Source organism: Bombus flavifrons, chromosome 10 (assembly GCF_040668555.2).
Source record: "Bombus flavifrons isolate JBK064 chromosome 10, iyBomFlav1_principal, whole genome shotgun sequence".
Taxonomy (NCBI): domain Eukaryota; kingdom Metazoa; phylum Arthropoda; class Insecta; order Hymenoptera; family Apidae; genus Bombus; species Bombus flavifrons.
This window is the reverse complement of record NC_138451.1, coordinates 9,910,037-9,926,087: the sequence shown is the minus strand read 5'-3', so window position 1 is coordinate 9,926,087 and position 16,051 is coordinate 9,910,037. Positions and strand designations below refer to the sequence as shown.

Genomic DNA, 16,051 nt, shown 5'->3' with positions numbered 1-16,051 from the left:
ATGCCATGAAATATTAACGAATAACGAATTTGTATGCGTGAATGCGTTTCTGTGGTCGTGATTGCTATCTTAATTCTTCACAGTGCTTATAGAGCTCCATTTGTTAAAACCAACTCGTCAGCTTTATACTGGGACGTAATTTATATATGTAATTTCTTAACGAAAACTAATTTAAATAATAAAAATAAAAATAAATAATAAAATTTATAGAGACAATAATTAAAATTCAAAATAGTTAGGATTAGAATAGGAAAATAACTTGTTGTCAGAATGGTTCCATTAAGTGTATATTGAACTTTTTGAACATCTTTTATAACATTTACTTGCGTAACATACATAAGTTTGCAAATGAACGCACACTTGGAAATCGCATATATGTCAAGATGCTAGCTTTGTTCGTTAATTCGTAAAGTATGATAAAAGTAATACCATTCGTCGTTTTATATTCAAAAGTGCGCAGGAGAGACCTTTTCTATAGAAATACTTGCGAAAAATTCATTTTTTAGTACGCCCTATCATCTTATTGTATAATCCTATATTACATAGAATTATGTTAAAGTTAAACTCGTGTGTCTCTCTTTTTTTTTAAAGAAACATACAATATACAATGTACAATTATTCTTAAAAAGAATAAATGGTAAAATCAAGTATGAATAAAAATATTTCGCTCAAAAACGAGTAAGAAAATATGTATATTCATGTATATATACGTTTATGCAAGTGTGTGTGTATATATATAAATATATTAATATCAAAATCAAGAGCATTATACGAGTGATAATTTTTCACGTGTTGTATGAATATATCTTCTTTTTTCTTTTTGATTTCTCGAATATGGAATCATTTTTTCTCTGTATGCTTTGTAACATCAGTATACTCGAGTTTATATTCATTTTCGAATAAGTTATTTTCTTTTTTTGTACGTTTATTTCATTTTATGATTTCTTTCACTAAAATCGTATTTATTGCTCGTATGATGTCTTTCTTTTTTTATATGAAAGATCACGCAAGCAAAAGACCGACGGAATTTATAGTAATTACCACACATGTACAAAAACGATGCGATGGCATAGGTGCACCGCCAATCACAATTATTAACTCTTAGAGATTTTTGTCAAACTTATCCTCCAACAAAGCGCAATTGAGATTCTACATCACACCGAGTAAAATAGTTACGTCAGCAAATAATGAACGACGTAATGAAATTACTTTAAATTCGAATTTATAATATATGCTTGAGCTCCATAGCATTGTCTTTAGAAATGTTATAACCATAAAGGATTAAGTTACAATTCAATTATTTTGATGAAAATTGAAACGATGAAACAATTTGTTCAACTTAGCTTATTTAAACTAAACTAACACATTGTACGGACTCATAATAATTGACAAAGAAACTTTGCGGTTTACAAGGTCACTTAACAAACAATTGGAAATTATAAAACCCGTAATTTATAGCAATCGAAATATCGCCTACTTAATTGCTCATTCGGCAATCATTCTTTTCTTTTATACTCGATATAAGCGCTTTCATATTCTTAATTCTTAGTCATTTTTACATACATAACATCAGATATATATGTGTGTACATACGCATAGACAATTATCTATCGATTCAACCAGAATTTCTTAAATATCACTATTCACGAAATAATAATGACACTTGTAAAAAAAATAGAAATTAAATTGTACATACTACGCAATAAAATCAGTTCGATATAATTTCATATTAGTGTAAGAATTTCTGGTTAATAAAAAAGACAATATACACTATCGTTGTGTATATCGTTATTTTTACACACATAAAAGAAGAGAGAGAAAAGCCACGGAAAATAATATTACAACAAAGTGACCGATTAACACATTGCTTACCAGTAATATTATTCAATAAATTTATATTTACACTCCCATAAAACGAAGTACGTATTACATTTCATTTTGATAAATAGTAAAATTCTTTGATATACGGACTTTCAATCTGTTGATCTATTAGAAATGTAATAAACAAAGTGTTAATCCGTACACGAAATAAATTTGATAAATTAAGAATTTAATTTTTACAGACTAGATACTATGATCTGTACTCTGTACGCTTTTGATTTGCTCAACGTACACATGCTCAAAATGAAAAGAATTTAAATACTTCCACAATCTTGCTTTGTACCATCATACTCATCACCAGAATAAATGTGCAGACTCTTTTTCATTTTAGCCTATATTAATTCATTTGACGATGAATATTAGTGGAACAGTTAACGAACACCTGCGCTACTCGTTATTGTTACACATTATCTTTACTAAACATTCATCATCAAATCTGTAAATCACCTCTATTAAGACACAACTATTCCAAAAGCAGCTCTTACTCGTTATGTCTGAATTCTTCTTAAAACATTTAAATTCTCAGTAAGATTATCAATTTGTTTAAGGTACAGCATATTTTTTTAACATATACATGCGTATAATTCATTATTTATCTTATACATATCAAGAGCGGCATTTTTAATACATTTCACGAAATTTTACTTTTACAATTTCTACAATAAAACATTTATATCCCTGATTGATTCACTGCTAAATAATTTCTTCAATAATTAATAACCTCATTTGCTAAAATCTCTTGTTAAAAAAATATTGTATCCAGAAAGCGTCGAACACCGATAAAATAGATCACATGAATTTTCGCAGTAACGAGCTAATTCTTATAAAATTAGTTGCTTCTGTCTAGCTATGTCCTCTTTCTCTCTCTCTCATCTCTTTTTCTCTTAAAAGTTTGCCACTTTCTTTTTACTTTAAAGATAACATGGATAGACTATAACACTACAAGAGATAAAATCGCTTAGTAGCATTCTTGTAATAATATAATCTCATTTGGACATCAATATTAATTATCAGATCGATCTCCTCGGAGCATTTTTATTATTTAATATACGTATATATTTATATATTATATACTTATGTATGTTAAAACTGGTATATTGGCAACAACTGAATAATTTTGGACTAACTTCCCATTACAATTCTATATTAAACCTGGCCAACCTAAGTTACTTTTCAATCTACTTTTCAATCATACTAAATAAAATAATATTAAAAAAACGAAAATAATTTTTTGTCAATCTACACCAATAACATATCTATTTTTCTTTGATTATTTAATTTTTACAAATTCATTTCTATATTAAAAATCATGTAAAAATGACTATTAAGTTGATCAAGTTCACTTTATTTCTTTTGTAAAAGTGAATCGAAAAAGTGAAGTGAAAAGTCAAAGAAGACTTCAAAAATGTTTCCAAAATACATGATAAATAACGAATATAAAAAGGGTTGTGCCACAATGAGAACATTTTGTACCTACACAAAAAGAATAAAATTATTTTACGGCAGTCTGGAGAATAGAACAAAGTTTGAGAGAATTCGTAAGTATAAGCATATCTTCCTGCATATACCAGTTGCAACAAAGAATTATCGACATCTTTATTGCTCACGCGAAATCCAATCAACTCAGCCCTTTCTCTCTCTTTCTCTCTCTCTCTCTTTCGTTCCTTGCTTCATTAACACATTAACGTTAGTTTGGTCTACTACTTTGGCCTAACAAAAATGTAAATCATATAGGTACTCTGTGAAATATTAAATGCTCATTTAGCGTAAGTCTTTAGTATGGAAAAAGATATACGGATGAAAAGAGCATTTGGCAGTAAAAGAAAAAACAAAAATTGATTTCTTTGTATACACCTTCCTCGACACTAAACTGAACGTTTCCACTGTGATTTCATAAGTATTGTTCGTGAGTTAGAGTTCATTATCAAAATAATTTCGGGATCGATGAACGTGTTATTAAAAAGTACAAATGCACAGGGTGATTCATAAATTAACATCTCCAGTGACGGGAAATTTGATTAATTTACTAGCTGATAACATCATCCTGTACACGTGTACAAATATAAATCACGAACATATAAAATACACGAGTAAAAAATCGATAGTTTTCCTCCCTGAGCAGGATAGTAATAATACAGTGTCTAAAAACCTTGCGAAGAATACGCAAATAGTACGCAATACTGAAATCATATATTCAGAACATTGTTAATGCAAGAGATTCGATTTAAACGTTAAAACAGAAGCCTCATTTTAGTAGAATTCCAGCTTAGGAAGCTTCTTTCTCATTCCGGTCGAATACTACGGACAGATACCAGAAATCCACACGGATTGGCACAGAGATCAAATATCGCGATACTGGTTAGAAGATTGTGACATGGCGATATGTGGCGTTAAGGAAGGATTATACATACATTGCCGCCTAACAACGTATTACGTTCAAGCTTTGTACCTATCAGAAGAACCGATTGTGCAGCACAACATTATAGAAAATATCAGTCCAAGGAGTTCCAGAATGCCTACACCAGCAGTCACTCCAATCACTATATTCCTCTGGCCATTCAGTGTATCCATTAGCTTGTTTACGCAGCCCTAAAGAGAAAAGAATCGGTCAAAATTGATCGAGGCCACGCTTTCACGACGATTGGCACATTAATGCGCTCAACCAGCCGTGATTCCATCAGTGAATCATAACACTCTGTTGTATGGTTTTAACAATAGGTATTGGAGGAGACGTTAAACGCTTTGGCAAGTTAATTAGCTTTAAGAAACTCTACAACAGATGAATAATTTATAAAAAGAATGTACATTAACCTGAATGATTCATACTTTTTTTTTAGCCATTGTTGTGTAATATTCAATACTGTTATACATATATAATATTAAAGAATATTAAATATATATAATATGATAAAGAATATAATATGATAAAAAGAACTGTTAACAAAAAAAGTAATTTGTTACATGAATATTTTCCCATAAAAAAATCAAAGTTATATTGAATTTTCTAAATGGAAATGAATGACTACTTTGCAAAGGTAGGCCTGATCAATTGTTTATTTCAGACTAAACCCTATTAAACATTAGTTCAACGGGTACATTTGAGGTGGTCAACTAACTAAAACCAATTTCAAGCCGAAATTGCTTCCTTTTAGATGTCATGAAATATTCTTGTGCACTGTTTTATCGCTGATGAAGTTACATATTGCTTGATACAATATAGAAGAAGAGATATTACCTCACTGTAAATTGCCGACCTAACTACACCGGCCACTTTAATTTTCCGATCTGCTTTGCATGCACCGCTGCTTCTGTCTTTACAGCAGGATTCGGGTACTTTGTACTCGTTATTCGCGTCCTCAGAAACGGTTAAACTGACAGGATTCGAGGGGTCTTTGGTCGCGTATTTGCTACCTGTCCAATCTGCTGGACCGGTTGCTCCACAACATCCCAATTCTGATTGGAAAGCATCCACAGTATCTGTATGAGCAGTGTCTTCGCCATATTTGTTCTAAAATGAAAAATGAATTAAAATAAATGATGTTTCTATATCTATTTATTTATTATAGTCTACTTGTTGTGTAGTTAAATATCATATGTTAATATAGTAAAATAGAATTTACATTTGTGTACTTGCCATATTTGTTCTTAAACGAGGAATGAATTAAAATCAATGATGTACCTACATTTATTTGTCAATATATATAATCTATTTGTAGCTCTGTTATATTGTTAAATAGAATTTGCATTTTGATATGTCGATATTAGATAATAATAGACTATAGAGTAGTTCATTAAGTATTATAGAACTTCAATTTTCTTTTATGTTATGCAACACTGTATGAGATATTACATTTCTGACAACAATGTTTAATGAATCTTCCAAACTCCACACATCTTGTATAAGAACTCGATAGTTATTATCACTAGATGATAGATATTTATGCATTTATGGGAAATTTAAATTTGTGAAATAGACAGAATGCGTGTAATATGTAAGAATATGCAAACATTAAAAACAAATTACTCATTATAATATTTAGAGATTATCTTTTAGTTATTCATAAAAATTTGAATTAACATAAATATTTACAGTGTAATTTTAATATCCAAACAAGATTCCTAGTGTCCATAACTAGGACACTAACTCATAGAGCGTTAACTCGAACCCAGTCACGCAGCAAGAAATATTAAAAAGAAACGGGAGGAAGCAATAAGGGATACGTTTGAACGACTAGACGTATCAACAAGTATCTAATTCAGAATGATGAATGGAGTAATTATAGGCGTTTGAGGAGGCCATTCAGAGAGACAAATGGACTAATTATAGAAGGTTAACATGGACATAGAGTACGGCGGGTCCAGGTTAATTACAAATTCCCTTTAACGGAGAGTGGCACGAGCGTTTAGCTCGCGATAAAGTCGAGTAATTGTCTGATACCTTAACGGTATTTATCACGTTAGACTTGACCAGTTCCTCGAGGCGATTGCTGTTGGCGTACAACCATGCTCCAGCCGCGATTTGTGCGACGATAACCACCAACAGACAGCTGAAGAAAGCGACCAGCATGCATTGAGATTCACGGAAGGCGCCGCAGCAACCGAGTAGAGCGACTATCAGCATCAGGAACCCGGCTGAAAACAGGATGTAAAGGCCGGCGTTGAGATTATGCTGTTCCTCAGCCAGGGACGTCAAGAACGTTTGCCCTGTTAACATCCATAGTGCTAGAGCAACTGCTGCTAGACCTACAGCCTGAAAATTAAAGTTTTAGTTAATTTTTATTGATAATTTATATTATTGTATATTATAATATTGTATACAATTGTATATCATTGTTATTAACCAGTTAACTGCGTTTGAGTTTCGTATACACGTTTTTTTTTTTTTATTTAGTTGTTTACATTCACAATTTGTCCGATTTGGACATTTAGTAGAATTTTTGTATACACGTGAATCCAAAACTTTATTTCGGTACAGTTGACGTGTATACTCGTCGTGTGAAATCAAAAATTATCAGCTACTATAAAAACTCAAAATTTTAATAAGAAGTAATATAAATGACATTTCGCGGTAAATTTCCTTTATACTTCTAGTGAACCCATTATTTATTTTATAAAAAAAAGTTTGATTGTTTGATTATTTTTTTGGTATATCGGTTATTCTGCCTATAATGTACTGCTTTTTATAAATTTGACATATAAGTTGATTATTTTTCCCAATGCATCCCCATTTGTATACTTTATATAATATAGGCTACACCCTGAATTGTTTTGTGTATTTTTGGCAATTTTTCAATTTGCAATGACAATTTCTTTTTCGACAATGATTTTTGAAACTAAACAAATTTTTTATCGAATACGAATGTAATTCTTCCTTGTTTTGCTCTATTTCTTTCGTAAAATTTATAATAGGAGCATTTGCCCTGTGTTCGACGTGTATATTCGTCATTGTTTGATTATAACTACGCACCCTATAAGAGATTTTTCAAACTAAACTACGCCATTAACAGATTAATAGGCATTTGTATACTTTATATAATATAGGCTACACCCTGAATTGTTTTGTGTATTTTTGGCAATTTTTCAATTTGCAATGACAATTTCTTTTTCGACAATGATTTTTGAAACTAAACAAATTTTTTATCGAATACGAATGTAATTCTTCCTTGTTTTGCTCTATTTCTTTCGTAAAATTTATAATAGGAGCATTTGCCCTGTGTTCAACGTGTATATTCGTCATTATTTGATTATAACTACGCACCCTATAAGAGATTTTTCAAACTAAACTACGCCATTAACAGATTAATAGGCATTTGTATACTTTATATAATATAGGCTACACCCTGAATTGTTTTGTGTATTTTTGGCAATTTTTCAATTTGCAATGACAATTTCTTTTTCGACAATGATTTTTGAAACTAAACAAATTTTTTATCGAATACGAATGTAATTCTTCCTTGTTTTGCTCTATTTCTTTCGTAAAATTTATAATAGGAGCATTTGCCCTGTGTTCGACGTGTATATTCGTCATTGTTTGATTATAACTACGCACCCTATAAGAGATTTTTCAAACTAAACTACGCCGTTAACAGATTAATAGGCTGTGGATGTTTATGCATTTGTGCAAAAATACACAAAAAACACATAATAAGCAAAACTGTATGAAATATCCATAAAGTATGCTACTGATTAAAAGTTCAGAAAATAAAACAAGTCTGTTTAGGTTCCATTTCTTTACTTGCGTTCCTAAAAATATAAACATTTATTATTATTGTTATCTTGTCAATTATTTTCCCTAATTATTTTGAATTAATTAATCCATTTAGGACTTACTAGGTTGCGTAGATGCAAAACATTTCATTTGCAATTATTTTCCAGTCAATTTACGTTATTTAATTCCGTTCTTTGAAATTACAATTGACAAAGGGAACTACACGAATTTATTTAGTATCTTCTTTGCTAGTATTTTATTTCATTCCTATAGTTTATATAGATCCTATAATTTGATGAAGTTCGAAGCAATTGAATTATTTATAATATGTAAATGTTATTTATAATATGAAAATGTTCATTGAAAATTAATTCTCATATTAGTATTTATTCCTTCATCTGTTATATATTTACACGCAAACAAATTAGATCTTATAGAAAAATTTATTATAAGAAAATAATAAAACTAGATCTTCTATCTATCATTTTTTCTTTGATGAAGAAACAAATAAAATTATTATTTTAAACAAGGCCATGTGTAATAAAAGATCCAAAAGAAGTTGATAATTGTAAGTTAAAAGTAATATAAAAATTCTCAAACAGAAACTAGTAAGTGGGAAGATCTGAATTCTTCTTTTTTTCTTCCTTTTTAAAGGTTGTTGTGGAAGATTGGTAGAAAAATGTCGATATGCAGAAATGGACCAGTAAGAGGTTTTACAAGCTGTTTTCTAGGAAGCTAACGGAGTGCAACTACGGCACTACAAACAGCGATAACTTTTTTTGAAAGATAGTATTTCAGGGCTTAGTGGGACCCTTCTCATGATAAACAGGGTACCGTTGCCTGGCTCCCTAAGAAGGGAACAGGAAGTTACAACATAGCTCATGTTCTGAACGGAATAACATACAGAAATTTTACATGCTTACATTATTTCTTTTCAAACAGTTACTACACTTTCTTAAATTACATTTTTGAGTTACAATTCCTTTTTTGTTTTATACACTTAAAGATAAACGTCTTAAAAAATTTAAAAAATTTTTTAGAATTAAAATATTACAGAAATCTGGAAAAATCTAAACGGAAAGAAACTTATTTGTACAAAGAATAAAATCTTCTTTTAATTTTACTATCCTTAACTTTGAAATTAAATTTATGAAGTATAATACATAAATATTCACATAAATAAAAACTAGTACTAGTTATGAATCTATATCTTTTTGTTCTGAAGGAACAATACTACAAATGCAAATGACGTATTGTATAGGCGAAACGTTTTCCTACTCTGCCTGTAAAAATATGACCTGACCTTCTTGGCCCTATTGAGACAGGAAGAACAGGGAACGAGTATTCGGGTTTACGGCTTAAGCGTCGTTCACAATGCGCTATATGGATAAATAATGAAGTATTCTTGTGAAATGCTTTTCAATGGCCTGTCCACCAGATGTGTGCGCTACCATGTGAAAACGTTCGGCCTTTCTCATTCTCCCCTTTTTGCAACAGCAACCGTGTAGCGTTTTCGGGTTTGCTTTACTTCAAGATTTCCAAGTAAAAACCCGTGTCTTAGTATTTTTGTCATGATAAATTCTCTTCCTTGTTTATTCATATCTGATTATTATACAAACGCCATAATAAAGTAAAAAATTTATTTAATCCATCAAATAGTGGAACTTATCCTTCTTCTACTTTTTGACAAATTTATAATCTACAAAAAATAAAATGCTTAGAAATAATAATGTGAATGTCCTGATATATATAGTAAAGAGCACATAAACAAAGAAATTCAGCTGTTATGAGATATTGTATTTCTATTTTTCTTCTATAATATACCTATAAGATTTTCTATAATATTTTCTTAATACATTCATGTTTTCTATAATTTCTATATTTATTGTGTACTCATTTTGAAGAATATGTATATGTTCTTGTATGCAGGTGTAAAAGAGATGTTATATGCCATGTGCCCACTCAACGGCCAAGTACAGACTTATTTCCTGCGCGTATAATAACACACTACGTTTATCAGTACAACGAAACTAGGCTACACTCAATCTGGCTATATACAGAGTTTTCTTATAAACATTTCAACAGTCTGTAAGTAGTGTTGCACTCGAACACGATGTTTACAGGGGTTGGAATAGGCTTCAAGATTGAAGATTCAGTGGGTTAACCTAACAGAACACGTTCGAGATTTCCACTCAACATATAATCCTGGCAGAGGCGTGTCGTTTAAACAGAGGACTTCCTGTATTCCCGACTCGTTTCGTGCTCGTTCGAGCTGCGAATGCTGATGTAAGAAACAGATGCAAAATCTCTGGTGGATCGGTTGAGTCAAGCGGATTCTTTGCCGATACAATCAGAGATCAGACATATAGCGTAATAAATCAAGTCGCAGGCGGCTCGAATTTAATCCTCAACCGGTAACATCGGACTATTGGAGACTATGACAATCTAGGTTTAGATTTAATTTTAGGAGTTTCGATTAGATTTAATTTTAGTACTAGATTACAGATTTTTATGGAAATTCATATTTTTAAGAATATAATAAAAAGGTAGAAGCTGAATAGAAAAAATTATTTTATCTACCAAGTATTATACAACGCACTGTACTTTGAATATTTTATATATTCTCTTATATATTCTTCTTGATATAGTCTCATGTTATCTGCATTCCGTGCAAGTTTGCGCTTCCAAATTTTGTATAAACGCATAAAAATCCGCAGTCTATTTATTACTGTTCTTTATCACAGAGAATGTTCCCTAGTATAGTCTTCGAAATATAAAAAGGAGGACGTACAAATGTTTAAATTACGTTTATTTGTAACACTAGTTCCACGAATAAAATACATCGACTAACGTCGTTGAACTTGACATAGTTGGCGCGAAATTGAGGAGCCAAATGCTTTCGACGAAAAGCTATGATACGTGCCACTACGCCACATATTTTCATACATTATTTTCTACCGTGCGTTCGGATATTATGAATTTTTAAAGAACTCGGTTTAAGACTTACGTTTGAAAAGTATAATTTAATCGATAGTTTATCGCCACATTTAAATAGTCTTTGGATTATTTGCGAAAATAGAATCGATAGACTTTCCGTTTAAAAAAATCGGTGATGAACTTTCGAATGTTTATTTTTATCCTTTAGAAATGAAATCATAGCGCCGAAAGGGAACCTGACATCAATTGAACGCCTCTGTGTGTTTAGATTGTGTATATTACCCGTGACAGTAAACTGTCTACATAGGAGAACGAGGAATATTTATACAGGTGTTAACAAGCAGCTAGTTTCCCTTCTATAGACTGGCACAACCCTAGTCATTTAAGTCGTTAATCTTTAATGAGCGTGGGTATTACTCATATACGTAAATGTCACTGAGTTTGAAAATTGGTAAATTCATCGTTCCATCGATGTCTAATTTTAGAATCCCATCATAGCGATCGCTTTTTTTACGCAAAATACATAAAGAGTAAGCAGAAAGAACAAAAAATATCGCAAATCAGGTACATTGAGAAAATTAAGTTTAGATATCTTAGTCCACAAGAACAAGAACAACATTGGATGAATTTAACTATATTGTTCATAAAATGAAGTATAAATACTTTACTTTGACTGATGATTAATAAAATATTAATTATTCTTATCCGTGTTTGTGCAACAGTAAAGAATGGTTATTCTCTTTTTTTAACTAGTATACCAAATTTTTAAGGTTACCTCATGAAAACATTTTGAACATTGTAACAAAACCATTGCGATTGAATAATTCTTACAAGCAGTTAGAAGATGGAAAATCACCAAAAGCGAACATTCCTTGTTTTCCTCCTTTTCCTTTGTATGTAATTCTAGCGATTCACGAAAGTATCTGAACATTCCTAGAAACTTTTTATTTAAATATATAGTATAAAACATTTTGAAATCTCATTAATACTAACGAAATGCGGCTATTATGGTTATATCGCTAAAATTTGAGATGAGTTTGAAAATGTATATAGAAGTTACCGAGATATTTATTGGATAGCATAGCACTTCGCAAAGGTCGCTGAAGTGTTTGAACAGTCAATTGTGCACTAGTTGTGTGTGCATTAATAAGCCACGATATTTAATGAGACCACTTGTAGCGTTGATTGTACGTTTAAGACTATTGTTCATGCTGCATACTAATTGTCCACTAAGTGTATGTTTGCAATAAACGTTTTGTAACTTTTACATACATTTTCGGATTGCTTTCAATTGTTACTGTCATAATCACGATAATAGTATCTCGTTACAATGCTAAAGCAATCTCACGAAGTTTCGTATAATGCACATGATATATTCATAAAAAAATTACGCGGTAAATGTTCCAATACTTTTGTGAGCCTCTATGCACGTTGTCTGGATAACTCATCCGCCATGTTTGATTTTGAATCGATCATTCTTTTGAAGTTCAACTAGTCGGCGATGAAAACGAGTAGTACACGCATTGATATGGTGAATAGACGGGTTAAATGGGAATAAACTGGGCCATAGTGTAGGATGCAAGCTCGTAGGAAGAACATATTCGTTCTGTGACTGGAAATCTATATTTAAACGCACTTATTCCTCGTTGAACATTTTCAAACTAGACGCGATGCTTGTCTCGGTGCTGACATAAGCACTATTGTTAATTCCTCGGTAAAATATTGATGTGCAATAGCTCAGCTAGTGTTCGATCGATGTTCGCGGTTGCAGTTTAATAATCAACGAATCTGAGTCACTCCTACTGATTCTTAGTTTTTAACAACACATCGTTAAAAATGACATACATGATTCATTTTTAAACATGATTCATAAATATTAAGGTGTACCTTGCCAGTCAAAAAGCAAAAATTGAAAAAAAAAATTTTTTTCGTGCTTCCTTTTTAGTTTCGTACGTATAGAATATCGTAGCAAAAGGATTTTTCGACATTTTTGTAACTAGGCAAGTTACTAAAAATGGTCGCCCGTTATAATCGTAATAAAAAGGTATTATTTCTTGGTGCATCGTGAAAAAAGGGCATACAGCAAAAAATACCTCTTTTGATATTTGTCAGCTGATAATTTATCATCGAAAGAAGGCTAAATCGAATGTATATGCATCGAGTAGAATTAGCTAAACCGATTACGTGAATCAGTGAAATATAGGGCATACAGCGATAAATGCGAGATACACGCATCACCCAGATGCAATCGATCCAGCTGCCCCCTTGAATTATCTCACCTTACACGAAAAAACTGAGGTATAAATAACAAGAGTTTTGATTATTTAAAGAACTTTCGCGTTAATTACAAGAAAGTTCTTTAGATCTCTAGACGAATATTATTCAAGTGATACTAAATGAACGAAGAAAAATTCGTTTAAAGCGACCCATTGATAATCGTGCGAATGTTACAGTTTATCAACGTTAAAATTTTCATGACATACTACTTCAATTTCTCACGAATATGCCGTATTTACAATATCAGATTAAGAGGTTAAAGGAAAAGAAAGAAGAAATGATGAAAAAACAAATTTTTTATGAAAGATCTAACACAAAAGGATGAATTTTTTTTAGAGGAAACTGGATTCGAAGAAGATCCTTACATACCTAGATGTAATCGATTCAGCTTCGCAAGAGTTACGTTTAGTTATGTTCAAATTAGACACCAAAACAGGAAAGTAATAAACTAGAAAGAAATCCCTAAACTTTACATTTGTTCCTATATCCACGTCACATTTTTACTTTTTGCTATTCATATCTTACATGCATTCAATTGCATTCAATTATTTTGAAGAATCTAATATCTTTAATATGTAGTATTTTAGTATTCAAGTTATGAATACTAAATGTATAGACAAAATATTGCTCTAGAAAGTTAAAAATAAAACGGAAAAAATGTTTAGTAATTTCTTCAAAGGGGTTTAAAGTCACTAAAAAGGAAATTGCGTGGTATGGTTTATTTTATTCGAACTAACAGGCCAATTTCTTAATGCTACTTTAGCTTATCCGATTATATTACAAATTCAGACGCCTCTTACTTTTATTATCTTTGAAATAAGTTCGCGTTTGGAGATAAATTGGAGGTCACCGGGTTAACCGACTGTAAAGAGTGAATTAAGCAGAGTTGTTGGCACAGAAATTATTTTGCTCTTTTTGTCCTTTATCTCTTTATCTTTATTCTTGCATATATAATATCTTTATTCAATAGCAGATATTGTCAAATTTTCATTTCGTATGTTATTGCCAACATATTTGTTTAAATTTAAAAAAATAACCATCATAAAAAATTATATATAGGTAGTAATACGTAAATCAGAAGTGACAAATTACTAAAGTTACATATAATTCTTACGCGATATTTACTTCTTAAATTTCATACAATTTTTCTATTAAAATTATTAACTTTTATAAAAACGTTTGCATGAAAACTCTTGAAGTTTATTGAACCAAGTCACATTATCACACAAGCCGTGTGCGTACTTAACGGTCATAACGCTCGGTAAATTATATCCCCTTGTGAATAAAGTTACCCTTCATTATTAAATGGAATGCAATAATTTTATTGATTAATCCAAATCGCTTTAAATATAACACCAGTGAATATTTTATTGTTTCCTTATTGATCTTATCTTCCTTTTTCACCAAATTTTGACTCAGATATGCCCGAAATTTTTTTTAATATATTTTTCAAAATGATATCAAAATGGTGGAATTTAAAAAGAGATATGGCTATCCATTCCAAACAATATTGGAGAAATTGTACATTAAATTAATTGTTGTAAAAATCGCAAAATATATCCATGTTTTTTGCAAAAATTACAGGCATATCTAAGTTAATGGTCAAATTAAGTATGAAAATTTATCAAAATGGTATTGAGAGAAAAAGTGTAGTAACAGACCATGAAACAATTGTTCAGTTAACTACAGCTATTAGCACATTCACGACCAGTAATTTTACGGAAGTTTTAAAGTAGAAAATCGCAAGTTTCTGCAATTACGGCGATGACAAAAATTTGAGGAGTTACAAATATAGTCCGTATCACTTACTATTATTAATTCAAATAAGTACAAAAGATTCTCCTTTCCTTATTCACTGATAGTTAAAAACTTGAAATGGTCAATGGTGTGATTTAAGTGAAGAATAAGAGAAATGAGGAAAATTAATCTTGTCATTTAAATTGTTTATCATTTGAATATTATATATTTTCAACATTTAACAAATTAATATATCTGGAAAAAAATACAAATAGTAAAAGATAGATTAGATTAATTACATTACAGATTGTTACTTTCTGCGTTTCAACCAGTAGTTAAAATAAATTATTCTAGCACGTATATTGTTTACCACCATATTTAGTATGCAACTTCATTCATTTTCATTAAAATAGTTATTTATTTAACACTTACATCATTTACCATTTCAAATGTTTAATTGGTCTATTTGATTAAGTATAATTTACTCACTGAAAAGTGTAATATTACGATAGCAATAGAGTTAACGTGTTAAAATATTTTCAAAAAATGCATTGTTTGAACTTACCCAAAATATAAGATTCACGCAGACTAACGCATACTTGACGAATCCGTAACATTCCGAAAGCACCATCTTCTTCCGAATTATAATATAACACACTTTAGTTAGGTTACTTTGGTAGGTTTATGGAAACTACGAAATTTCCTGGCCCGACGAGGAATCGTTTACATTCGATTTGGACGCTAATACACGGATGAGGGAGGGTTTCTTATTTTCTTTTTATTTATCTATGTAATAATAATATATTACGAATTATTTAATATTGTGCTTGCATATTATTGACAGGAAAACACCGGCCCATTCTATGCAACGACTTATAAGCAACTGTCATGGGGCACGACGAACGTACGAACTATTGGCGTTAGTTTTTATCGAGAGTGCAAGGTATGAAGAACAGACTGGTACTCTCGTACTCTCGTTTAAACCTCCTTGAAGCTGCAGCTTATGACGTC

The 16,051-nt window shown here is 30.9% G+C and overlaps 1 protein-coding gene and 1 long non-coding RNA gene across 4 annotated transcripts; both read right to left on the bottom strand.

Annotated features, from left to right (window-relative positions):
• Positions 1-271: 271 nt before the first annotated feature.
• On the bottom strand, positions 272-16,028 carry LOC138183928 (CD9 antigen). 2 transcript variants are annotated; one of them, XM_069121494.1, is made up of 5 exons: positions 15,606-16,028; positions 6,320-6,631; positions 5,117-5,389; positions 4,331-4,470; positions 272-3,591 (listed from the first exon to the last, which is right to left on the bottom strand). In XM_069121494.1, exons 1-5 carry the CDS (start codon positions 15,669-15,671, stop codon positions 3,582-3,584), a joined length of 801 nt encoding a protein of 266 aa, XP_068977595.1. In that variant the 5' UTR covers positions 15,672-16,028; the 3' UTR covers positions 272-3,581. The 2 variants fall into 2 exon arrangements, with proteins under 2 accessions (XP_068977595.1, XP_068977594.1); XM_069121493.1 differs by having other exon boundaries at positions 272-4,470; positions 15,606-16,027.
• Positions 7,721-11,089, bottom strand: LOC138183948 (uncharacterized). Of its 2 annotated transcripts, none has more exons than XR_011174202.1 (4): positions 9,914-11,089; positions 9,393-9,788; positions 8,212-8,487; positions 7,721-8,124 (listed from the first exon to the last, which is right to left on the bottom strand). It is a non-coding gene; the product is annotated as an uncharacterized LOC138183948 (long non-coding RNA). The 2 variants fall into 2 exon arrangements; XR_011174201.1 differs by having other exon boundaries at positions 10,282-11,089.
• Positions 16,029-16,051: the final 23 nt, after the last annotated feature.

Coding starts and splice junctions, on each gene's coding strand:
- LOC138183928 (XM_069121493.1), bottom strand. CDS start 15,671: ATGGTGCTTTCGGAATGTTACGGATTCGTCAAGTATGCGTTAGTCTGC. Junction 6,632..15,605: donor GCGTGAATCTTATATTTTGG/GTAAGTTCAAAC, acceptor TTTAATTTTCAG/GCTGTAGGTCTAGCAGCAGT. Junction 5,390..6,319: donor ACGTGATAAATACCGTTAAG/GTATCAGACAAT, acceptor TTTTCATTTTAG/AACAAATATGGCGAAGACAC.